This window comes from Balaenoptera physalus (genome assembly GCF_965194825.1).
Source record: "Balaenoptera physalus genome assembly, chromosome: 3".
Classification (NCBI taxonomy): domain Eukaryota; kingdom Metazoa; phylum Chordata; class Mammalia; order Artiodactyla; family Balaenopteridae; genus Balaenoptera; species Balaenoptera physalus.
This window is the reverse complement of record NC_138890.1, coordinates 13,341,386-13,366,529: the sequence shown is the minus strand read 5'-3', so window position 1 is coordinate 13,366,529 and position 25,144 is coordinate 13,341,386. Positions and strand designations below refer to the sequence as shown.

The following is a 25,144-nucleotide window of genomic DNA, read 5'->3' as shown; positions in this document are numbered from 1 at the left end:
TGCAACACCCACAGTTCATCCTCCAGAGGGGAGAAGAGGGCAGGAAAAAAGGAGAGGAGGCAGAGATGAAAACATTGGATTTTTATTATGTTTCATTACAAAGGATGCAAAGGTACACAGACGATAGCGTCCACGCCAGAAAGGATGGGCAGGGGCCAGCCGAGTGCACCCTGAGCGCCCGCCCCCACCCGCCGTGGGCACCCACGCGTGCGGCCCACGGGACATCTACAGCACAATGTACATGCTGGGGGTGGGGGCAGAGCCAGCCTGAGGGAAAGAGGGACATGAGTGGGACAGGGCTTGGACTGGCGGGTTTGCATATATCAGTGGTACCGCCCAGTTCCTGGAGGGGCAGGGGCAGTTTCCAACGGAGGGCATGGCGGGGCCAGTGGACCTTGACTGCCAAAGCCCTCCCTTCCGGAGTCTGGTGGCAAATGCCACAGCTGTGTCCCCTTGTCCCCGGTTGGCAGGAGGTCAGAAATGACAGGCTGGGCATCGATTACCCCCAAATTCCACAACCCTGCAAGATGGGGGCAACCCAAGTGTCACTGGCTCCTCGGGACAGGGTGCTGGGCACTGGCCAGGAGGGCAGAAGGCAGAGGGAGCTGTCTGGAACCAGCCCCTGACGTCCAGCCCCTGCCTGGGATGAGCCTGGGGCCCTGAGACCCGTGGGCCTGAGCTAATGACAAGAGGGAACTGAGGCCCGGGTCACAAGGGTCTTGTCTGCCCCCCGGCGCCTTCAGGAGTACCCCAGTGCCCAGGCCTGGGGGTGCAGGTCACCCCACCTCCATTGGGGAAGAACTCTTGTCTGTGGCCAGCCACCTGTGGCACACCAACAGTTATGAGAGGTGCCTGAGCCCCACACAGCCAGGACCCCCAAAAGCCGAGGAAGCCAAAAAGAGTTGGTTCAGGCCAAGCTGGCCGGGCAGGGCCTGACAAAGGAATGTCCCAAGGACCCCTGTCATATGCTGTGAGACCCCCAGGGGATAGGGGCTCAGGGTCCACGGAGAACTCGGGCAGAAACAGACCTGGCTGCCCACTCACCCCAGGCAGGCCTCCCAGGGTAGGCGAGGTGCCAAATCCTCCCCCCAGCTCTTCAGGTCACGTGGCGGGGGGGGGCGGAGCTCAGGTGGCCACAGCTCCCTCACCTGAAGCGTCACCTGCAGGGGTGGTAGGCCAGGCCCAAGAGCAGCAGGTACCCTTGACCTTGCACCCCTGTGCCCCAACACCACGCCAAGGGCACCCTGAGGACTCTGACTACAGCTCCCTCAGAACCCAGTGAGGGTGATGGGTGCTGCTACTGCTGTGTCAGGGCTGGGGGCGGGGGCAGGGGAGGTGGAGGGTCTCCTGACCCCACCAGGCCTCACCACACCCAGCGTGCACCCTGGGGTGGGGATGCCTTCTTTGGAAATGCAGAAGACTCAGAATTCAGTTGGGGGCAGGAGTTTGGCAGCAAGTTTGGTTATGAACTAGCTCAGGGTCAGCTGAAATGTGGAGGTCTGGGGAGGGGTGCACCATCCCAGGCATTCTCAGCTGCCTGGAGGCCTCCAGGTCAACAAAGTCTTCGCTAGGAGCAGGTGATGAGGGGGGCTCATTAGGCCCAGGAGGCTGGACAGAGGGGGGTTGCCCCTGCTTCTTGAGTCCCACCCAGCACCTCCATGGGCCTCGTACCTACTCCCGTCCCCCGAGAGCAGGCCGCAGCCAGCACCCGGCATGCACGCGGTCCCCAAACTGGACACCCACCCCAGCAGGATGGATGGACGACACGGGACGTCTCGCCCTCCATGCAGGAGTTTCACAGCATCTGATGGACGGACAGATGGACAGCTGTCCTTGCCCGCCCCACTGTGACATACAGGCCTCACGACGGGCCCACTTGGCTGGCCGCCCTCCTGGGAGGTCGGCCGCCTGAAGAAATCAGGCCAAGCACACCTACGACGTCAGAACCCTCCTGCCCAGCCCTCAAAACCCACAAGGAGATAACAGCACACAGGCCGCAAAGGCCGGCCAAGCACCCCCAGTGCATACCCCCTGGGCGGGCAGGCAGGTGGCCCTGAAGCCAGTGGGGAGGCTGGAGGTGAGCATGGGGGCGTTGCTGGGGAAAGGGCTGCAAACACACACACCTGCCCTTGCCTTCCAGCCTCGCAGGCCTGGTCCCAGGGAACTCCGTGGACTGCAGTGGGGTTGGGGGCTGGACCCAATGCAATTAGGGTCCCTTCTGCTGTGTACTTGTCCCCACAGGGAAGCCTGACTGGTTTTTGGATACCGCTGGCCGTGGGCCTCCAAATTTTGCTGAAGGGTCGACCTGCCCCCTGAGCTTTCCACTGAGGGTCTCAGGGCCCCCTGCCCCAAGGGACTGGCCCCTACCCTTCTTGCCCGGAAGAGCGCTGGGGGGAAGCAAGGCGTGCAAGGAAAGCGGGGAGGGGGCGGCAGGGTACCCCAAACAGTGCTGCCTGTCTTCCCTCTGCTAAGGGCACGGTGTGGGTGGAGGTCCTCACGGGTACCTGTGACAGGGACGTGATCCCCATGAGACTCCTCCTTCTCCTTCCCCAAGTCAACCCCGGGCACTGCAGGGGTGATGCTGACAGGTGGGGGGTGGGGACCAGGGGCATGAACTCTCTTCTCTGGGGGACACAGAGACAGGCTGACCCCAGGTCTCATCCTCGGCCCATGGAGCCTCATGGGGGAACAAATTTACCACCCTGGGGGCTCAGAGGACAGAGGGTAAACTGAGGCAGGTGGGGACACGCTGGTTGGCTCACGCTCCCGGAGGAAAGGTTTGCACAGCTGAGGGGGGCTCGGCCACAGCGAGCGGGTCTATATACACGATGCAGGGGCCCCGGCTCACCCCTCATGGCGCAGCTCGCCTGAAATCACAGTATTTTCACATCACAAGTCAAAGGGCTGATTCCCTTAAGCTGTCCTGTTTCTAAAAGTCTTGGCAATTCATATTCAACATTTAGTAGAGAAATGATACTTAAGAAAAAAACCAAAATCCCCTGTTGTAGACCCCCAGAGGCCTGCCCAGGCCCAGGACGGGGCAGTGAACCCTTTGAGGACACCTGGCCGCTGGCTCCTGGCTGGATCCCCTCCCCGGGAAAGCTCTGCACCTACGCCCCTCACGGGCTGAGGCTGCCGTGTTAATACAGTATCACCTGTGCTCCTGGCCGAGGGATGCTAGAAACGGGCCATGGGGCTGGACAGCCCCTCCTTCCCTACCCATCTGCACCAAGAACCCAGTGCTGGGCAGATGGGAAGTGTGGGCTGACGGGGCTCCCTCACGGGGTCCCCAACTCCTTGTTTGAAACTGGCATCCAGGAAGGTTGCTTGTAATTTTATTAAGGCCATTTTTTTAAAAAAGTTCTACATACAAGTCTAATGGTAATCAAACCCTTCTATGTACATACATGTAGTTTTTCTTTAAAAAAAGAAAAAGAGTCCTCACTCTTTGCCCCCAGCCCTGGAAAGAAGATGGGCCCTTGACCTGGATGGACTGACACTAACCCTAACTCCAGTCCAGACAACAGTGGCGGAGGCCAAGTGACCGAGGACAGCGGGCTTCCCGACTGTGGGGCCACGCGGCCACTTGGCCACGTGCTAAGAGCCCGGCCAGGGAACAAGAGAGAGGGATGGTCACTAGGATCAAATCTGGCTCCCACAGAGAAGAGGCGGGAGCTCCCAAGACCCCGACGAAGGTGGAAACGCACCAGGCAGGAGGTGCCAGCCCTGCTGGCAGGCGGAGGAGCGAGTAAGAACTCGAGATGTGATGTTGGAGAGAATGAAACGGACGTTCCTATTCCAAAGCAACTGACAGAACACAAAGCCAGCCCTGTCGCCCCCCTCGCAGGGCCTGTAGGGCAGAGGGATGGCCTCTGGTGCGCCAGTGAGCCCCGATGGATGGTCACCTGGGCCTCCTGAGGCACTTTGAGAAGCACCTGGAAACCAGCCGCTAAAATGCACACTGCTCTTTGCCTCCAAATCCAGCCCTGCCAGGAAGGGCTACGAAAGAGATGGCGGGATGGTGGGAGGGGATGAATGTTGGCTGGTCCTTGGGATGGGGGTGCTGAGGACAGGCTCATCTCCGGGGCATCTCAGGACAGAGGGGCCGCAGCTGCTGCCGCCAGCCACGGGGTCTAGGACAGGCCTGCCCTGAGGACTGGCTGGCACCTTTGGGAAGGCCGGGCAGAGCTGGGTCTTCACGAGACCCCTGATGGAAGCTGGGGCTCCTTCCCAGAAGTCTGTTAGGGATCAGAGCGGAGGTCCCTCTGGCCGCTTCTGCCAGCTTCTGCCAGAGTGCCCACCCAGCCCAGCGAGCCCAGCCCAACCTCATGTCCTTCTGTTTTGGGATAACGGAGTAAAAGTAAAAAGGCCGGAGATGCAGCTCAGACCCGGGCAGGCAGCAGACAGCTTCCAGTTAGCTTACAAATATTGTAACGTTGGATTTCTAGAATAAAAACATGCTCTCAGCAAGTGTTGGCTTGAAGGAGTCAGTTATTCATCTACAACCCAAATGTAAATACAAACCGAAAGAAACAAACCAAAAAATGCCCCGCCGCCTCCACCACCCCACCCCCGGCCATTCTTTAAATAATAGTAACAGTGACCACGGTACAGAGAAAGAAAGATGGAAACAAGTCACAAAACCCCCTAGAAATAATCCCCGCCTCCACGTGCATCCCCGACAGGCCTGGGTGGGGATTTCACAGCAAAGGTGGCCACCGAGGGGCCTAGCTGCGGGTGGCGAGGGGGGGGCGTGGGCTTCCCTACTGGGCCCCGGGGGAGATGTAGCTGTTTCGCATGCTCCGTTCACATGTTCGCATCCCACCTCCGTGGGATGGAGTCTAGTGTTCTATGTGTGCTCAGAAATATAAAAGACGGCAGTCCAAATAGTGTTTATTTCCACTTCATGTCTGCCCACCCCCTGCCCCCGGCGCCTTCTCCTTTTGGCAGGGTGGGGCTGGCTCGCTACCTAACCAAGGGCTGGGGGCGCGGGCGGGTGGGGGGACCGGGGACAAAGGAAGGCAGTGAGAGCTGGACAACAGTCGCAAGGTGCACCTCAGCCCACCACCGTCGCAGAGCACGGCGCCCCCCGAGGCCGGCGGCCCTGCCCAGCACGCTTTCCGCATCTTACAGGGGGACGAGAGAGCAGGGAGGGTCCGCGGGGGCGACGACACGCGGCCTCACGCGGGAGGTGGACGACCGGGGTGGGCAGGCGGGTGGGCTGGGGCGCTTGGCGGCATTGCAAGCTCAGAATCACAAGCTCGGCCGTTTGCGAGGGACGGAGCGCCGCCGTCCCCAGGCTTGGGGGGACGCCGTGGGGACCACTGACCGGTGGGGTGACGGAGCCGGGGGCTGGGCGGCCGTGTGCCGGGCGTGCGGCTCACAGACGGTCCATCCGGAAGGTGTCCTCGGTGGCCGGGTCGGCCAGGACCATGTCTGGGTCATTGAGCATGTGCAGTCCGTCCAGGGTCAGGGGGTCAATCTTGAGTTCGTCCAAGGGGAACTGGTTGTCAGAATCGAAGCTGACGTCACCGACCCCGGCCAGCGTGCTGGTCAGTTCTTTAGAGAGGCTGGGAGGGGACTCTCCTGTCACTGGGGGTGGGGGGTACACACAAGAGGCTCAGCTTGGCCCTGGCTCCCCGCACCCCGACTCTGCGCCTCCACGGCCCCCATCAATGCTCAGGCCATACCAGGGAGCTCACCTGAGCGGTCTGTCCCCCAAAGGACATTTGCGATGTCTGGGGACATTTTTAGTTGTCACGACTGGAGGGAATGCTACTGGTATCAGGTGGGTGGAGGCCAGGGACGCTGCTCAACACCCCACAGCACACGGGACGGTCCCGACCCAGATGTCGGGGTACCAAGGCCGGAAAGCCCTGGGATGAGGGCTGCGACACAGACTTCAGTGTGACGTGGAGGGAGCAGGGGGCTCTCAGGCTCTGCCAGGTTCTGCCAGGCAGTCTGCTCCGTGTGCATCAGGGGCCTCCCTGTGGGTTGGAGGGAAGCCCGGGTTTCCCTGCAGAGACCCAGGTTCACACCTGGGCTCCTTCCTCTACTTGTGGTGAGACCCTGGGCCTCAGTTTCCCAATCTGGGAAACGGATATGAAAGTTTTGTTCTTTCTGGGCCGTTGGACAATCACAGAGGCCTGATCCTTCTCACACAACCTCCAAGGCCTAGGCTTCTGCACTCAGAGCATCTCCTGCAGACCCTTGGGGCGGGGAGGAGGCACTGGGTCTGCACTCCGGCCGTGGGGAGCTCTGGGCAGGAACCCCTTCCATCCTAGAGATGTCAGTGGGGACTGCTGAGAGGGTCTCACCCTCAATTCCACGACAGCCCTGGCTTATGAGGAAACCGCCTCCTTCTTTGATAAAACCTAGAACCTTCAGGGGCATGACGAGGGGTGGGGGTGGGGGACTGCAGGGTCGGAGCTCTGCTGGGAGAAGACTCACTCAACATGCGCGTGCGCAAGCCTGGGTGCCTGGGCACTGTGCTCAGGCCGCTCGGGGAGGCCCGACGCAGCATGCGCGAGCTCTTACGTGTCTGTCAGCTGCACGGGACAAGCCCCAGCAGGCAGGGCCCGCCCCACAGTCACGTGCATCCCCGGCACGCTCAGCTACTGGGGTTCAGGGGACTGGGCAGGAGGTGAAGGGCTGAGGGACTGGTTTCACCCTGTTCTCACTCTTGAGCCTGGGACACCGGACACCTGGTCCAGGGTCCAGTGTGCGTCCCCCCAGCCTGTGTCCTGTAAGCCCAGCGGTGAGTCAAGGTTGGCGGGTTCTGGCCTCCGTGGGCAGGGACACCTGGGCCCCGTCGCGCCTCACCCTGCAGGGCTGGGACTCCATCTCCCGCGGCCTCTCACCTGTGAGGATGATGTTGGGTATGCTGCTGTGGCTGGGGAAGCTGAGCTGCTGTGTGTCCGGCAGGCTCCCGTGGCTGCCCGTGAGGCCCATCATGGCCGCCTGGGAGTAGTTGAGTGTCGAGCCCGGGCTGTACAGGCTGCTGGAGCTGATGGCATTCTCTATCATGTTGAACTGCTCCAGCTGGGAGAAGAAGCATACAGGTGTGAGGCCAGCCCCCCGAGCTGGCCGCCCTGGGACTGCGGCCGTGGTTGGCTGGCCGGCCTGCCTGAGACCGCCAGCACCTCCTCCCCTAAGGGACGCCCAGCACCCGTGCCAAGGTACACTTGGCGCTGCCAAGCATGAGTCCCTCTGCCTTGGGGTCTCCCCGTCTCCGAACCTGCCTGGGCCTGCCGGCACATGGCCCCCTCAGAGCTTGCTGGATGGATGGATGGATGGATGGATGAGTGAGTGAACAGCTCCAGGCAGCAGCCAACCCTTCCCGTGCCCACACGCCCCCAGTCCCGGCCTTCACGCACTGCCACTGCAACCTCCCGGCAAACCCACGTGCACGGCCCACACCAAGGCACCGCTGTAACAGCCACTGCCCGTCCCCACCAGCGTTCACCACCCACCCTTCCTCCCCCTCCGCTGGCGGCCTCTTTCTGCGGGCAGGGTGCAAACGCCAGGAGAGGCCAAGCCAAGCCACCCCCTCCAGGGCCTGGGCCTCTGCAGCCTGGAGACTGGAGAGGCTGAGAAGCTCATGCAGAGGAGCGGGCCGGGTCTGGCGAGCATCTGCGGTGGGTGCCCGCTCACCTGGTGGGACAGAGCATTGGCCTGCCTGGCCGCCATCTGCTGCTCATAGAATGAGTCCCCAAACACGCCGCCCAGGGTGGAAGAGTGCTGCAGACAGAAGAGAGGCCCACTGTCGTCAGGGTTCCCAAAACCAGGCAGGGGGTGCGGCTGCTATGGGGTGGGAGGTGCTCCCACGGGCTGGCTGCACCCATACCCTTCTCCCAGGACCTCACCACCGGCCTGGGCTGGGAGAGGAGGGAGGCCTCTGGAACTTCCTGGAAGATGCTCAGGACGTGAGAGGCTGATGACGTCTACCTCAGGGCTCCTGGGAGAGCCCACACCCGCTGGGGTGGAGGGGTGCACCCCTAATCTCGGGATGATGGCTCCTTTCCACCGCCTGCTCCTGGGGGAGGGGGGCCTCTGCCGCCCAACTTCCCCCAAAGTGCCATCCCATCTCCTCTCCTTAAGCTCAGGTGTGGGTGAACCCGCTGTCATCAGGTGGAAGACGAGGGGCCACAGGGACCGGGAACCCCACCTGACAGGCCCCAGAGGAAAGTGTGTGAGTGGGGCAAGGCGGGAGACACTCTGGGTGTTCAGGGTGGGATGCGTACCTTGTCAGACACGGGAGACGCGGGACAGGCAGCAGGCCACACACACGTGGGCAGGAAGGGTGCACAGAGCGAGCACGGGACAGGTACACGGAAAGCCCCTGCCCACCTGTCCAGCCGTGGCTGCCTGCCTGCCCGCGAGGCCCTGGGGCCTGGGCGATGGCAGGCAGCCCCACTCCTGTTTGCCCAATGCCAGTTGGGGCAGAGGGACGGGGGCTGCCCCTGGGAGAGGAGCAGGGGGCTGGGGATCCTCTGAGGCAGTGGAGATGCCAAGAATAGGAGTGTGGAGCTCCTGCCCATTCTTGAGATGCTGCCAGGGAGATGGCAGGACAGAGTCTGGCGGGATGTGGAGGGGAGGAAAGGGATGGCCGTGTGTGTGGCCAGGTCACACAGGAGACAACAGACCTTGGGAGACAGATGCCCCGCCCAGGGCCCTCGGCGTCCCCGAGGCTGGGAGCTCTGGCCTGTTTCCTCCTCTGTAGAACAGGGTGGCCTGCAGAAGTCGCTCCCCTGCGGCCGTTTCCAGGTCAGAGTCTTCACGGACCACAGGCCCTGGACCTCCCCCCTTTGAGCTCTCTATTCTACAAAGGTCCCCGTGTTCTCTGACAACTGCCAAAGCTTGACACTCAGGCCTCCATCCCAGAGAGGAGTTGGCCACGAAGCCCCCAGCCACTCTGGGTGTTCAGTGGACTGACCGTAGAAAGGGACAGCCACTCCGGCCGGTGCGGTGGCTCCTGGGGATGGACATTCCATTCAAACACCAGGAAAGAGTTAAAAATGTGAAAGGAGTAAGAAGGAAAAAAGACAATGTGGCAAAAAGGCCACATTTGCCCTAAAAATCTCCAGCTTCAGGTTTGGAAAAGGGAGCTGTGAGGTTGCTGGGTTTACCTGTGAAGGAGGCAGATGATGGCCTTCACTGAGGCCGGGGGCAGGCTGTTCTGGGGCACCTGACCCTGTCCCCATGGCCTTGGCCCCAGAGAGGCCTGGCACACACAGGAGACCCCAGATATGGTTTCTCTTGTGAAGCTACCATGAGGGTTTGCCAGAAAGGTCTGCCCAGAATGGAAGGGCTGGGGCGGGAGGGGGCAGCACAAAGGAGCCAATTCCAGCTGCCTAAGGTTCAGGGTGCAGCTGGACACACGCGACATCCACTTGAGGCCAAGTGGGGCAAGGCGGCTGCCTCGTGTGTCCAGGGGAGATGCTGGCTGGGCCGGGGAGGCGTGGGGTGACCCAGGCCCATGGGCTGATGAATGTGTCCCCAGAGATCCAGCTGTAGTGGGAAACCATGGTGTGCTCCCAAGCGAGCCCCTGGTTGGGGCCAAACAGCCTGCCGGCCCCGTCCTCACATCTGAGTGAGCAGCCTGCCTCCCTGGCCAGTGCCCAATTGACGGACGGACAAACCAACACACAGACACGGGCTTGATGAGACAGCAACACGCTTTCCGCTCAGAATGGCCCACTTTGGTTCAGGAGAACCTCTCCTGAGAGCGATCTGCTCCACCCTTAAATTCCTGTCCTGCCTCACGTACACCAGCCCCAGGCAGGGCTGCCCACCGCGGGCAGGCGCCCCCTATTGCTTCCCCTGCCTGGACCAACTTCTCCCACTCCCGCGTCCCCTCGGCACCAGGTGACGAGACCAGACGCGAGAGGTCAGAGCCAACAGGGATGGACGGAGAGCATGCAGACACCAGGCTGACCCCCGGCTGGCCCCGAGCTCACTGCACCTTCTCTGCCTTCTGCAGAGTGGGGGGCTGCACGCCGACAGTCCCAGCGGGACCCCTGGCTGCCGTGGGTGGTGGAGGGAGCGCCCTGGGAGAGCCCCTCGTGTATCAGTGAGCCATGAGAACAGCCTCAGGTCCCCTGAGGGCTAGGCCTACTGTCCTGACATACAGGGCCTGGCTCGGGGTGCATGGCTGCGAGCCTGGGAGACGGACAGCGGGGCATGTCGCCGGGGACAAAGGAGCCCACGTCCTGCCTGGAGGAACAGCTCTCCTCCCTCTGCTCTACCCGGGAAGTAAGGCCCTATCGTCCCTTGGCTGAGAAGGAGACTTCCCGGTCTTGGGCATTGCAGTAGCTCCTGAGGTTTCTCAGCTTGGTGACATTCTGGGGATGGGGTGGTGGGGTCCTGGGGAGGCTCTGCTGCTACAGCGAGAAGTCTGGGGCCTGGATGTCAGTTTTGCAGGAACCCCTTCTCCTCTGATGGAAGGTTCCGGACAGAATGCAGGCATGAGTGGAGCAGAGCCAAGAGGGATTCTGAGGAACCTGGAAGGGGTGTGTGTGTGTGTCTGTGTCAGAGATCGGGGTCCCGTGGTGCCCGGTATGGAGGGAAAACCTGAGTCTGATAGACATGATCTAGCCCTGCCTGTTGCCTGGGGCAAGCCTCAGTCTCCTCAACTGTGGGAAGAGGACGAGGACACTGGATGGGCTGCTTCCTGTGCTGGGGGTCTGAAGGCGAGAGACACGCCATCCTAAGGGGCGGAGGGGGCTGAAGAGTCAGAGCCCCCATCACAGGCTGGCCGTCACCTCAGCTGCACCCTGACGCAGGGGGAGCACGCCTCCACCTCCAGAAGCCTGGAAGCAGGAGGCCTCAGGGCGGGCAGACATGGGTGGGGACGGGGGCACGGGCTGCTCGATGCCTGCTCTGAGCTGCACACTGGGCTTGGCATCCCAGCCACGGGGTGAGGAGCTGGGGCGAAGCCGACACCAACATCGCCGATGTGAATGGGGGGCCCGCCAACCCCACTTGGGGCTTGGCGTGGACCACAGAGGCGCCGAGGGAGTGTGACAGCTCCGGGAGGGGGTGCCTTCTCCTTGGCCACTGCCCAGGGTGGCCGCCCCTCACCGGTCCCCACCCCGGTGGAGTGAACAAGATGGGGTGGAGTGAGACGGGAGGCACAGATGGTGGACAGACAGGTAGATGGGGGACACGTGGGGGGGGTGCCAGCTAGGCTGGAGTGGGGGAGGCCGGGGAGGGGAGGCGGCGTCCCTTACTTGTGGGGAGCTCCCGGGGGAGAAGCCTTGATTGGAGACGGGCGAGGTGGGAGACTGGTTGGCTGGGGAGCCGGCGCTAGTACGGTACTGCTGCAGAGCCGGCGCCTGTGACGACAGACAGGTCAGGATGCTCGCGGGGCCCCAGGCCTGGCTTCCCGGGACTAGCTGTTCGCTGCTGACACCCCCGGCAGGGGCCCCATCCCTCAGGTGAGCTGAATACCCAGGGCACCTGCAGGAGGGCACCGGAGCCCAGGGCCTCAAGGGGCCCTACCTCCAAACCCACCTCTGGGAGGGGTGGGGGCATTCGGTCAGAGAGCCTGGAAACCAGCCTCACAGAATCGCCCTGGGGGGCTGGGGAGGGGTGGAGGGATCAGCCTCTACTCAGCAGGTTTTAGAGCACTCACACGAATGCACACCACACCCACATACGTGCACACAGCTGCACACGTGTGAACACGCACACCCGCACGGGCAGGGAAGGCCCAGGGCCAGTCAGATGCCCTCGGGCTAACAGCCAAGGCCGTCTGGGGCACACTGCAGGGCTCCTGGCTCTGGGCAGTCACTATCACTGGTATTGCTTGGGACAAGTCCGCCGGGTTATGCTGTCCACAGACTTCCAAGGACGGCCACCTCCTCACTCGAATGACAAAGGGTCTTGGCTTCTTATCAGACTCCTGGGGGGCAGGATGGGCTAGGCCAGGACCTGGATTTAGACCCTGCTCTGGTCCTACCCAGTGAGCCCCTGCTGTGTGCCTCTGGGCAAGCTGCCTGACCTCTCTGAGCTTGTTCAATGAGACCCAGCTGGCCGGCCCAGGGCTCCCTAAGTGCTATGTCTCCTTCATTGCCTCAGCGGCCTGTTCTGAGCAGTTTGGGATGGCGGTTGAGCCCAGATGGGGCAGAGGGCTCGTGCAGCAGGGTGTGGGTGTCAGAGACACCAGCGTGGTCACTTGGCAATGACCAGCTCAGGCCTTCTTCGGGTTGGAAAGAGGAAAATGACCAGAGGGACATTCTCCTCGCTTGGGTGGATCTACAGAAATTCACAGAGGAGGCCACTGGAACCCGAGCCCCGCGGGAGCCACCACTCCCACGGAAGGGGAGGGGGTTGCCTGACAACAGCACCCTGACCCGAGAGCCTGGCCTGGATAGCCCATGTCTCCAATGTCCCCCCAGCTCCACAGCAAGGCACCGCCATGGCAGGGTGTCATGGAACTGGGTGCCCCAGGCAGCCCCACTGTCAGAGCCACCCCCATACCTGCTGTTTCTGCCCAAGGCAAGGCTTGGGTGCAGTCCCATCCAAGGGGAACCCTGAGGTCTGCCCTCTGAGGGATCAGAGCAGCCTGGAAATGTGGGTTTCTACCTGTTGGGTCACCTGCCCACCCTGGCCAGCTCGGGGGGAGCCTGTTCTTCGCAGAACACATGATGTTCTGATGACATTTATCCTGGGGCTGGCAGCCATGGGCCAAGTGAGTGGGGAGGGCTGGCTGGGCCCCAAACGTGGGTCCCTGTTCCTCTGGATGTGGCCAAAGGTAGCTGTGACCACTCCCTTCCCATCAGGGCAACCTGGGTGAAAGTCTGAACAGGCAGGAAGGTTTGGGGTGCAGGGGTCAAAACCTAGCACTTGTTACCCCAAGCCTGGCCCCAGGCAAGGGGTCCCATGGTCTGAGCTGCAGGCCCCCGGCCCAGGGCACTGTGCTGTATGAACCACAGAACTGGCTTCATCCCTTCTTCTCCTCCAAGTTCAGCTCCATCCCTCTGGCTCTCAGAAGTCCATTCCCTAGGCCCTGAGAGCTCCGTGTTCTCCCTGCCTCCGAGGAAGCCCTGTCTTGGGTGGGAAGGGCTGAGCGGGGCAACCGGGGCCATGGGGGAGGGCTTGGCAGCCAGACGTGGGGTGGCCCGTCCTGGGTGAAGTCTGGGGCACCTGACCCCTGCTTGTGCCTCAGTTTCCCCATCTATACCAGGGTGACAAACTTGGCTTGAGGATTCCAGGGAGAATCCCCCACTGAGCTCCCAGCCCCAGGCAGTGTTTGCCTCAGCCCCAACCCCTGGCCAAGTTGGCCTCAAAGTGGAGCCTCAAGGTGGCTGCACGTAAAGCCAGGCACCCTGACACTCCTCCTGCAGGTCCGATGGGGGTCTCCCACAGCCCCTGGGCTCCTCCTGCACAAGCCCCACCCCCACCCCCATCAGGCCCCGCCCCGGGCTTACCGAGGCAGTGTCGATCCCCATTGGCGGCTGGCCCGAGTTCTCTGGGGGGGACTGGGGGAGAGAGGACGGTACCGTGACCGCAAGCGGGGGCAGTTGGGGCCCCCGAGTCAGGCTGGCGCTCGGCATCAGGGAGCCGCCCTGGGGGAGGCCGACAGGCACCTGCGGGGGCGGCGGGGGTGGCTGCTGCTGGGACGCAGGCGGCGGCGGGGGCGGGGGCTGAGGCTGAGGCGGCGGCGGCTGCTGAGAGCCCGCCTGGGTGAAGAAGGCGTAGGGCAGCTGCTGCTCCAGAGACAGGGCGTCCATGGCCACGGCCTGAAGGGAGAGGAGGGCATCAGGCGGGACACATGCTCAAAGGAGTGGGCCGGGCAGGCTGTGAGCACCTGGCCCCCAGGGGACCCCCATGGCCTGGCGTGATTGACACTGAAGTGAGAGATGAACAGAGGGATGTCCAGACCCTGGACCAGGGAAGCGAAGCGGGCTTCCCCCAAGGCCCACGGAGGACTGGGCCGCAGCTCAGTAGGCCTGCCCCCCGTGAGCCTTTCTCACTGCACACCCTTCCACACTTGCAGAGACTCAGGATGCTCCACCCCCATCCCCCGCCTCTCTGAGCTGGAGTTTCCCCACTGTGGGCAGGCACAGGGCACCACACTCTGGCAGCCCAGCGGGGAGCCAGCACCTAGCCCCTGTGGGGTCCTGCCGGGGAGAAGGAACCCCCTCCCGCCACCCTGCAGCCTGGGCACCAAGGGGAGGCTGGAAACGCTGGGGCTGATGGAGGTCCCTGTGTGGTCACTCGGCAATGACCAGCTCAGGCCCCTCTTGGAGTTGGAAAGAGGAAAATAACCAGAGGCAAGTTTTCCAGGCTCACGAGTCTGCGCGGACAGTTCCTCAGGCAGGCAGGCAGGCAAGGGCTCCTGCCCTCTGAGGGAGGCTGGATGTGCCCAGGAGCTACAGGATGTAAACACTTAGCAGAACGCCGGAAAGGAGTTTCCGGAAAGGGAAGGCAGGCCTCAGGGGTGGGGCGTGGCGGGGAGGGAAGAAGAGGCTGGGGTCACGGATGAAGAGACTGAAGACACAGCCGCTAGGAGCCACGCATGGCTCTGTTTGGATCCTAATCTGAACAAGAACTGTACAAGAGACAGAGACACGGTGGGGAGCCGAGACCAGGCCGGGCAGTGGAAGGTATAGAAGAACTACTGTTAATTTCGTTGTGGGTGGATAAGACCATCGAGGTCATGTTAAAAGCCAAAGAAACAATATTATCTATCAGGGACTGAAAAGCAGACAAAATGGACAAATTCCTCAGAACACACAAACTACCGAAACGGACCCAAGAAGGAAAAGGACGTCTGAGTAGGACCAATATCGAGTAAGGCGTTGGGATCAGCCACCAAAAACTTTCCAGTGAAGATCCGCCAAGACCGCAGCACCTTCACTGAATTCTACCAAATGTTCAAAGAAGAATTAATACCAATGCTTCTCAAACTTTTCAAAAAAATAGAAGAGGAGGGAACACTTCCTAACTCGTTCTACGAGCCTGGATTGACTAAAAAAGAGAAGATTCCAATTATGGAAATCGGAAACGAAAGGGGCAATATTACTAACCACTTTACAGAAATAAAAACGATTATGAGGGTACTACGAACAATTGTATGCTGGCACGTGGAATAACTTTGATGAAACGGACCAACTCCTAGACACACACAAACTACCAAAGAAGCAGACGAAGCAAACATGGTAAATTGGGGAAAAAAAAAAAACACCTTCTCTAAACATTTTATTTTGGGAAATTGCAACTAGATCCTAAAGAAGAGAACAGCATAATAAAGAATGCCCGGTCACAGGGGCACAAGCTAACGGCCATGATGGGCACAGGGGAATCCAGGCCACTGATATCTGCATTCCCCGTGTGTTTGAAAATTTGACAACAAAAAGCAAAAAAAATGTTGGCAAGATTTTCAGGATTCTGCTCCCTGGAAGGAGCATGAGGCCTCCCAGAGAAGCAGAGCAGGGCCCCACCTCCCCCGCCCCCCTGAGCCCTCGCACCTGAGTGATGGGTGACAGTGGGGAGAGAGTGGGCGACACCTGCTGGGCCTGCTGCCGCCTTGCCTCCGTGCTCAGGGACAGCGGGCTGACGCCGGTCGGGCGGTGCTGTGGCGAGGAGCCAGGCGTGCTCATCCCTGAAAGGAAGGGAGGGTGGGCGTGATTCCAGCCACTGGGATCATGGCAGGGGGCACTCACACACCCAGGGTCATTGCTGAGGACAATCCAATCGCTAGGACAGACGCCAGTGGGCACATCCGGATCACCAAACCCGGGATGTCCCCTCTGAGGTCCCAATACCCTGGCCTCAGGGTCCCCCAGCTCTGCATGGGCTCCCACCTCCAGTGCTGACCAACACTCTCCCCACAGATCCTGCCATCCCTCCAGGAGGGGCGTGTCCCGCAGGTCCTGCCAATCAGCGCTTCCCCACCTCTGGGCTACCGCATGATTGGCCCCCAGATGGACACGTGACTAGGCTGGCCAAATGAGACCCTGCCCAGGGGCTTTTGATGGAACTCCAGGAAGGGAGGTCCAGAATTCTGTTGAGGAGGCATCCTGGTAACCACAAGGGAGCTGAGGGGGCAGAGATAGCACCTGAGCCCCAGACCCAGCACGCTGGCACTTCCCTGGTTTCAGAGACAGTCCCCCCCCCTTTTTTTTTTCCTAAAGTGGCTTGGGTTTTGGTTAGCTCCAACCAAATCGGTGCTGCCTGATGCTGCAGTTTCTTCTTGAGCCTCATCGTTCCCCTCACCCTCATTCCGTGAACGTGCCCCTTCCCATAACTGCTCCTTTGGCCAGATCTCCCCTTGGCCCCTGACCTCTGTATCTGGCAGCCCTTCCCCCAACACCACGCACCCACAACCTTCTCCTCCCACCTCGTGCACTCCCCATGCTGCAGCACCAACCCCACCAGGATGCCCGAGCAAGAAACTCAGTTATCTTCTTCCTGATGGAGTTCTTGCTGGGGGGGGGCTCCAAGTCACCCCTTCCCTCACCCTGGCCCCCTCCCCCAGCAATCTGATCCCTGGATGTGTCTGCTGTGAAGGAGCTAAGTGAGGTCAAGTTCAGTGTGTTGGGGCCTGCCAGATGATCCTGGGGCACTGTGCCAGGGAAGCAACGGGCCCCCTGATGCTGGGGGGGAAGGGAGCCCTGGGAGCCTGGCCTGATCACCCCAGACTCAGTTTCCTTGTCCTCTCCAGTTCACCGTGAGGAGAACTGAGAGGTCGTGAGCAGGCTCAGAAGAGAATCTGGCCCGCAGTCAAGGCCAGGTGAAGGTGCCTGACTCACCGGGGGAGCTGGGCCCACCCCGCGGAGGGCACCAGATCAACCTGGTTCCAGCGGGTGAGGTGGCCGGTTCCAGGGCTGGCAAGAACGCACCCAGCATACACTGAGGGGAGATGACAGGCAGCCTTCCCTCCACCCCAGGCAGCTGTTCGCTGGGGCTGTGTCATCTGTGCAAGGCGAGCCCGGTCACGCCTGCACTTCCCCTCAGATGCCCTGGCAGCTCCACTCGGCTGAGCACTGCTGGGGGGGCCTGGCACCGTCGACAGCTCCTGTAGCAGAGCCCCCGGGGGCCAGTTTCTGCACAGACCTTGGGCCCAGAATCAGGCTGCTGCAAACACAGCGACATCAAGGGAGCCATCGACAGAGGCCTAGTCAGGAGGAGTCCGGAAGATGCCTGCTGAGAGCACACTGGGAGTCGGGACCCTGCACTGCTCCCTCGTCTTCTCTGAGCATCCGACGCTTCATGTGTCCGGCGGGCCAAGGAACGCTCAACATGCACGTCGGGAGCAGATGTCGGGGCTCAGTAAGCAGCAGAGGCAGATGCCAAGAGAGAGGGGGACAGAGGGGCGACGGGGACGGGAGGGGCCCGCAGCAAACTGCAGTGCTCTAGCCCAGCTTGAGGCACACGACCTCGACCCACCATTGCTGGGCCTGACTCTTCAAGAGAAGCTGGAAACCCAGGTTTTTACATGCATATTTGAATGTCAATTCAAAGCATCACACACACAATCATAGGCCAGCCAAAATATACTGGGGGGCTGGATTTGGCCCTTCGGCTGCCGCCTCTGACGTCTGTCCTGAAGACAAGGGAGTTTTTAATCCTCTGCTAGCCTGTAACGTGAGCTCCTGGCCTCACATGGGGCGGCCACCACCCCCTGAGACACCAGTTGGGCCGGGAGGGCTGAGGGATGCCTTGCTGTTGAGTTCCTTTTGACAACCTGGATCAACTTCAGGAAAAGAAGCGGGGCCAGCTGGAAGGGAAGCCTAGCGTGGGCAGGGAGAGCTGCCAGGGGAGGGCAGCCCAGGTGGCAGGAGCCCGCCCCAGTGGCATGGAAGCCCTGTGCACGGGGCTAGCCGGCCACGGAGCTGTGCAGGAAAGGAGGACCTCAGCCTGCCCACTTCCCGCTTCCGGCGCGCAGCCAGGGAAACGACTTTGGCAAACTTGGAAGGAGATGAGAGGGGCCACTGTCTCCCTGGCGGCGGAGGCCTCCCTCTTGCTCCTCCACCGGCTCACGTCCTGACTGCAGGGTGGGCCGGGTGGCGTGGGGGGGCGATCTCCATGTGTGCCAGGGGCCAGCGGCTCTGCTTGATTTAAAACACGCCCGGAGAGTGAGGCCCCTGCCAGGCAAGCTGCTGGAGCGGCAGGTTCGCAAACAACCGAACACATGTCAGACATTACCGGGCCGAAGCTCTGAGCCAGGCAGGCTGGGGTCTGGGCCCCACGCTCGGGGTCTGCACTCGTTCCCGCATCTATGGTTTTCACATGTGTTGTGTTTTCCTGTACTTGTTTAGACTCGGCGTGGGCTGGAGGTGCGAGGCTCCCGGGCGGGCCCTGGGGGGCTGCCAAGGGCCCTCCAGCAGAGGGGGTGGTGCCCTGGAGGCTGCTGCCAAGGCGTGAGGAGAAAAACGGGGGCCGGGAAACAGCAACTCTCTGCTGGAGGGCCAGCAGCCCCAGGGCCGGCCTTCTGATTTCTTGCCTTGCACAGGCATCTGTGGACGCTGCCCACCCACTGGTGTCTTGGGAGGGCCACGGATCTGGGACTCCCCTGAATCTGCTCGTTTTGCCTTCTGGGCCTTCCCTGGAGGTGTGGGTGGGTGAGTGGGGTGCACACGGCCAGGGCCAGTATCCTCTGCCCGATGGCTGAGCCTCAGTGGGCACGGGGCCAGGTGCATGGGAAAAAGAACACAGCCTGAATGGCATCAGGCAGAATGTCACTCTCCTCTTCACCACTCTGGCCTCTATCTCCTCGCCTAAATACCTAGGGAACGTCTGCACCACCCTCAACAACCCTCACCTGGCCCTGGCCCGGTCAGCACCAAAGCCAGGAATGACTCCGGGCTCCTTGCTCTCCTTCACTCCCTGAATCAACCCGGCTCCAAGGCTGGCCAATTTCACCCTGAAATCTCTCTGCAAAGCCCCCAATGGGGCTCTGCCCTGGTCCAGGGGCTGCCGCCCATTCCTCACAGTCAGCTTCTCCCCGGGGCAGTCAGAGGAAGTGTGGCAAACACAAATTTGAGTGTGTGATTCTCTCTCAGAAAATGCTGCGCGGCGCTACCCACCATGCTCGGGGCGGAGGTGCCGTGGGCCTGTGGACGGGGTGAGCGCTGACCTGTGCTGTGGCTCCAGGACACAGTGAGGGCACAGCGAGGCAGTGCTCTCACCGACCGCCAAGTCCGGAGATTTGTGGCGACACACGTGAGTCCCCACGGCCCCTCCTGCCCGTCCCACCACCAGGCTGTTGGGGGCCCGTCCTGTCTCCTCCCTGGGCGCAAACCCATGCCTCCCACAGTCAACGTGGGTAGAGGGGTCAGAGCAAGGGTGTGGGAGATCAAGGCCCAGCCCAGAGGACAGACGAAAGAGCAAAATAGTGACTCAACAGCAACACGGTGAGTGCAGAAAAGCAACCCAGCGTGAGAGGGGGCAGGGGCATGGGCAGGGAGTCAGGAAGGCCTGCAGAGGGGAGGGGAGGCGGTCTGCGTAGGGAATGGGGTGAGGAGCCTGGAGGAGGAGCGCTGTGTGGGTGGGGTGGCATGTGCAAAGGCCCCACGGTGGTCAGCGGTAAGCCTGTTGGCTGGAGAGGAGTCGGCATGGGGAGCAGGAATTAGGGGGCCCTGGGGGTCTCAAGCTTTCACTAGGGAGGAAATTGAGGTGCTGTGCAAGGTCCTGACCAGAGGAGGGCCACGAGCTGATGGCCCTTCTGGGTGGAGAAGAGGCAGGGGCTGGGCGGGGAGCAAGCAGATGGAGGCCACGCAGGGGAGAGGGTCTGAGTGGAGGAGGACACCTCCAGGGTCCCTGCCTGAGTCATAGGAGGACGGTGCTGCCAGAAGTCCCGAGGAGGAACAGGGTTGGGGCAGCACCGGGGGATACTGGGACAGGCCAGGGGCCCATGAAACGCCCTCAGGGGAAGGGGCCGGGCTGGAGCATCCTAAGCAGGCAGCCATGGTCGGGGGATTGGGGGGTCGGGGTGGGGGGAGTGGGAGAGGTGGGGGAGAGGAACAGATCAGGCCTGTCCCTTGATGAGGGGCATGAGGAAAGCCTGGCCCACCCGAACTCTCTGAAGCTCCCAGCCCCCCCTAAGAACCATGGTCCCATCCCTGGGGGCATGAGCTTTCCCAGCCCTGGTCCTCTGCCCAGGCTGTGCCCTCTGCCCAGATGCCTTTCCCCTTGGGTCAGCCTGGCAACCCTGAACCCCCCTGGTGGACTCTGTGCTCCACCCCCATGCCTGGCATTTTGGACGTGACCCTGCTAAGTCATCATTCAAACACACTTGTCATTCTCACTAGACAGTGACCTCTGTCAGGGAAGGGAGTGTCCCCGCCACCCAGCCCGGCCTTACCCTGGCCGGCACCGCCGATGCCCAGGTGTGTCAGGTTGGCTGCGAGGTTGCCGGTGCTGCTGGAGCTGCTCAGCGCAGGGAAGGTGGGCTCCTCGGGGTCCAGCGGGGTCGGGAGGGGGGAGGGGAAGTGGATGTTGGTCAGGTCAGGCAAGGAGCCCCCCGTGTTGTGGGTGGCAGGGATCAGGGCTGTAGTGTTTTCCTGGTCAGCAGATGGAAAGATGCTGGGGGGAAAGGCCAGACAGAGGGGGCGGTGAGCTCTCGGGGTGGCGGCTGGCCTGTTCTCCCACGAAAGCTGTGGCAGGGGCAGGAGAAGGCTGGTGCAAAAAAATTCGCAGGCGCAAAATGACACCCCATAACTAGGCACTGCCCTGCTGGAGAAACGACTGTCAGCACCTCCAGTGGAACCTCAGGAAGCAGCCTATCCCTGTGGGATGGGGGCCGGGGTGAGGGTCCTCCCACTGCCCAGGAAAAGGGTGTGTCTGAGGGGTAAGTGTGCTGGGACTAGGACAGGGGCTCTGTCATCTCAGGGAAGGAGGGGAAGGAGTGTCCCCCTGCGGTGGGGCTTGCTGGGTGGCTGCCAGCGGCACAGTTCCCCTCTTGTCAGGATTTGTAGCCTCATGAGTGGAGGGGAAGCCCTAGCATCGTCCAAGCAGCCCAGGGTGGCCTTGGGCACACAGGGTGGGCCCTGCTGAGACTTACTTGATTCCAGGGACCTCGCAGGACTTGGGCCTGGACCCCGTCTGAAAGAGAAGACAGCAGAGGCTGAGCTGGCCTCCTCATGTGCGCTGCTCCTCCTCACAACATGGCTTCTCCCCACCAGGGCTAAGAAATGCTCAACAAGAATGGAGTTTACCTGCAGATGAAGAACACGTGGCCCCATGGGATTGGGGGGGCCTGCCCCAGACACACCCAGGGGCAAACCAAGAGTTGTGTGGAGATGGTCTTTCTACAGCCCCCTCCCAGCTTCGACTCTGTCTACCTGTGGGCACAGCCCAGGGGTGGTGTGGTCCCCCGTGAGAGCAGGCATTGGGGAAGAAGAGGAAGCTTGCCCACTCTTCACATCTGAACCCCCCAGGGCTGTACCATGGCTGTTAGCAGCCAGCCGGGGGGCAGGGCCACTGAAAACCCAGGGGCCTCCAGGCTAACACCCTGTGTCACTCCTGAATCAAGGCAGGCAGGGCTCCAGTGGCAGGGGCTGCCTCTGTTTTGTGCGCCTCTGTCCATGGCAAGGAAGGACACCACGTGGAGAAGCCTGAGGAGGCTCAAACCGCATGCCCTAAATCACACAGACGGTGCTCCCCACGCCCCCTGCTGACCCGCCTTCCAGCGGTGCGGTGCCCCAGAGCTGCGACTCCCACGGCGACCCTGGTGCTGACGTGCTCCCTGGCCCACGCGGCCCAAGGACAGAGACCGTGGCTGCCCTGGAGACCAGCCCCGGGGAGAGGGTCTCAGAGAAACCCTGTTTCCCCTTCTGTGAACCCGGGACACTATCGCCATCCAAGAACTGCAGGCTCCAGGCAGGGTCCCCAGACCTGTTCAAGGACAAAGGAGGAAACTCTCTTCCGATAGCAGCAGACATGACTGAACAGAACCTGGCATGCCAGTGGAGGGCTTGGCTGTGTCATGTTCCCTTATTCCTCTCTGCCTCTCGGGCCCTGGGGCAGATACTCCTGGCTGACGCGTTACAGGAGCGTGGACACACCGGCGGGGGGGCTAGGCCTGCCTCCCATGCACACACCCAGTGCGGTGGGGTTGGGGAGGCCCGACTGGCAGTGACTGGGGAGCCTAAGGGGCGACATGTGACCAGCAGGCATTTAGCCCCTGCAGGGAATGCCGGAGGAACGGGTTTCTACTTGGCCACAGGCTCCTTAATTCCGTGAGTAAACACTCGCTTCATTACCAGATTTTTTACAAAGCACTTTGACAATGACTTTTTCTAAAAAATCTTTTCAAAAGCATTCCACGAATGTTATGGGATCCTAATAGATTTCTAAACAGTATTAAAAATTCACCCATCACCCCCCACCCCACCCCCAACGAATCCACAGGAATTCCTTTACTGACATCCTCACAGATGCATCGTTTCGAGCAGCAGTTAAAGGAAGTCTCGCCAAGATGCTGGGCTCTGCCACCATCTTCTCACTCCCAGGATGCTGGGGCCGTCCCCCTCCCCAGAGTCACGACGCTGGCCATCTTCACTTTCTTTATGGCAGCACCACATTTGGGCATGTGTAGGGACCCTGCTGTCCTTACTGACGCACCTCTCTGCAACTAGACGTTTCAGTTACTTTTTGACTTTGTTTGGGTTGTTAGAATTTTTAAGTTTTTCCCCCCACGTCTGAAAATCATATGCGTTCCTTGTGCAAAACTGGAACATGCAGATGGCGATTAAAAGGCCAATAGTGCTGCTCAGAGCTGCACTCGGGTCTCCCCCAGAGCCTGGTCCTGCACACCCAGGGATCTGTGGGCATCTTTACATGTCTTGTGCCTTTCTAAACAGCTTTATCCTGCTCTTTCCACATACCAGTTTTATCACAAGTCTCTCATGCCTTTAAAATTCCTTCAAAGATCCCAACTCATACACACAGAGCTTTCCACACGAGGGACTGAGGACAATTTCCTTATAAATCCCCTACTGTCGAACATTCAGGTTGTTTCCTGTTGATTCCAAACGTTCTGAACACATGCCTTTGAGGAACATAGTGCTGTTTGCTCATTCATCATCTGCCTCCGAGTTCCTGACAGGGACGAGCAATTCTCGTTGCTGCCCCTTCACCGCAACTTGACCGGCAATGGGTTTCAATTTTTTTTAAAAAAACATTCAAAATCGCTTTAGTGTTAAATGCATTTTTGTTCTATTCAAATTCGTTGAAATCTGTATTCATGGCACGAATTCTATCTTATCACTAGACATTTTTGTAGGCTGAACTTGAGAAATTTGTTTCTGGACCTGGAAATAACACAGAAATCCCAATCCAATTGGGAATTCCAAGCAGACTCTGTACTCGAATAAAAGCTGCAATTATTGTGCAAGTGAATGGAAGTTTATGTTTAAGAATGACGACAGGGAATTCCCTGGAGGTCCAGTGGTTCGGATTCCGTGCTTCTACTGCAGGGGGCACAATTTTAATCCCTGGTTGGGGAAATAAGATCCCGCGTGCTGTGCGGTGCAACAGAAAAAAAAAAAAAAGAATGACGATAAACGATGATAATTACCCAATACTGTGGGTTAGTAGAACGATCACAGGCTAAAAATTAGGAGGTATACGTTCTAAACCCTAAGTATCTTCACAGCCTCGGGCAAATCACTTAACTTCCCTGGCTTCAATTTCTTTCTTTCTTTTTTCATTGAGGTATAATTGGCATATAATATTAGTTTCAGGTGTACAACATCATAATCCGATATTTGTATATACTGCAGTGATCACCACAGTAAGTCTAGTTAATAGTTAACATCCATCACTACACATAAAAATATGGAACGTTGTGTGAATCTGCACGTCATCCTTGTACAGGGGCCATGTTAATCTTCCCTGCACTGTTCCAATTTTAGTATACATGCTGCCAAAGTGAACATAGATTTTAATTCTTTACATGGTTTTCACCAGCATAACAGGCCTGCCATTAGTATTCAAGGCTTATGCGACTGGTCAAAACTGAATGAGGTTTAGGCAATTCCCTGGTGGTCCAGTGCTTAGGACTCCGAGCACTCACTGCCAAGGGCCCAGGTTCAATCCCGGGTTGGGGAACTAAGATCCCGCATGCTGTGCAGCAAAGCCAAAAAAAAAAATTGAATGAGGTTCACACTTCAGGGAAGGCGACGCTCCCCCAATGTGCTATTCCACCATCTTCACGTGGGTTGTGCTATTAAAAAAAAAGATCAAGAAGGAAAACCACTTCCGAAAACCCTTAGGCTCTTACCTTCTTGGTGTCCCATGCTTGCTTGGAAAGGTTCTTGTCCATCTCTGATGTGGTCTCCTCCATTCCAGGGACTGTTAATAGTAAGACTGGGGTGGGGTGGGGTTGGAGAAGAAGGAGAAGCAGAAAAGGAATCTTTGCAGCTGCGTGGGGGCACCAGGAGGGCACTTCCCTGACCTATAGAGTCACGACCGTGATATGAATGTAACTGCCCCAACAGTAACTTCTGGGGATTGTACTAAAGTAAAAAAGAGTTTCCTTAAAAAAAAAAAAAAAAGAAGGAAAGAAAGAAAAAGAAAAGTTAAAAAAAAAAAAAAAGTCAGAGAACCTGTGACTTAAAAAGAAATGAAAATGAAAGCTCTGGAGCTAAGGATGTGTGTCGACTCTGCCTCTCACAGGACCCACTCGGGCCTCGGGCTGCAGAGAACAGCCAAGAATCTCTCCCCGTCTCCCATGACTGGTCGCCTCACCCCGTGCACACCACCTACAGCCCTGTGGACACCTGCCTCCCCCTCTGGGCTGTCAGCACCCAGAGGCCGGGCCCCTCTTGGGCTTTTGGCACCAAGCCACGTAGCTCAACGTAGTCTGAGGTCGATCCAACCATGGTAGCTACGGCTCCGTGAGTTAGCTGCAATGCCAACCAGTCCCAGAGGAGGAAAGGAGGAGAGAGAAGGTCTGAGGGACTGGATGGGCATCGTTCGAGGCCCTGGAACCAGCTGTGCCTGAAGGCCCCTTTCCTTACAACTTTCAGTTAAGGTGAGATTAAACACTTTCTTTATGAGATCCAATTTCTTTATGCCTGTTGGAGGTTCAGTTTTTCACCTGCAATAGCACCACTACGAACACAATTAGAAGGACGAGGTTAATTCCTCCTTCTAGAAACCTGGACTGGGGGATGGGAGGACAGCCAGG

At 59.8% G+C, this 25,144-nt stretch overlaps 1 protein-coding gene across 10 annotated transcripts in view; it reads right to left on the bottom strand.

Annotated features, from left to right (window-relative positions):
* Positions 1-66: 66 nt before the first annotated feature.
* The window catches only part of CRTC1 (CREB regulated transcription coactivator 1), a 78,502-nt gene continuing 53,424 nt past the window's right edge, over positions 67-25,144 (bottom strand). For 3 of the 10 annotated variants that reach the window (XM_082455453.1, XM_082455456.1, XM_082455454.1), the window contains 9 exons: positions 24,236-24,321; positions 21,014-21,054; positions 20,315-20,535; positions 15,477-15,610; positions 13,434-13,745; positions 11,232-11,336; positions 7,654-7,740; positions 6,861-7,041; positions 67-5,592 (listed from right to left, as the gene is read on the bottom strand). In XM_082455453.1, coding sequence (XP_082311579.1) covers positions 5,381-5,592; positions 6,861-7,041; positions 7,654-7,740; positions 11,232-11,336; positions 13,434-13,745; positions 15,477-15,610; positions 20,315-20,535; positions 21,014-21,054; positions 24,236-24,321 — 1,379 coding nt within the window. In that variant the 3' untranslated portion in view covers positions 67-5,380. The remainder of the gene's footprint in view (positions 5,593-6,860; positions 7,042-7,653; positions 7,741-11,231; positions 11,337-13,433; positions 13,746-15,476; positions 15,611-20,314; positions 20,536-21,013; positions 21,055-24,235; positions 24,322-25,144) is intronic. The other 7 variants (XM_082455458.1, XM_082455459.1, XM_082455460.1 and 4 more) reach the window with 6 other exon arrangements.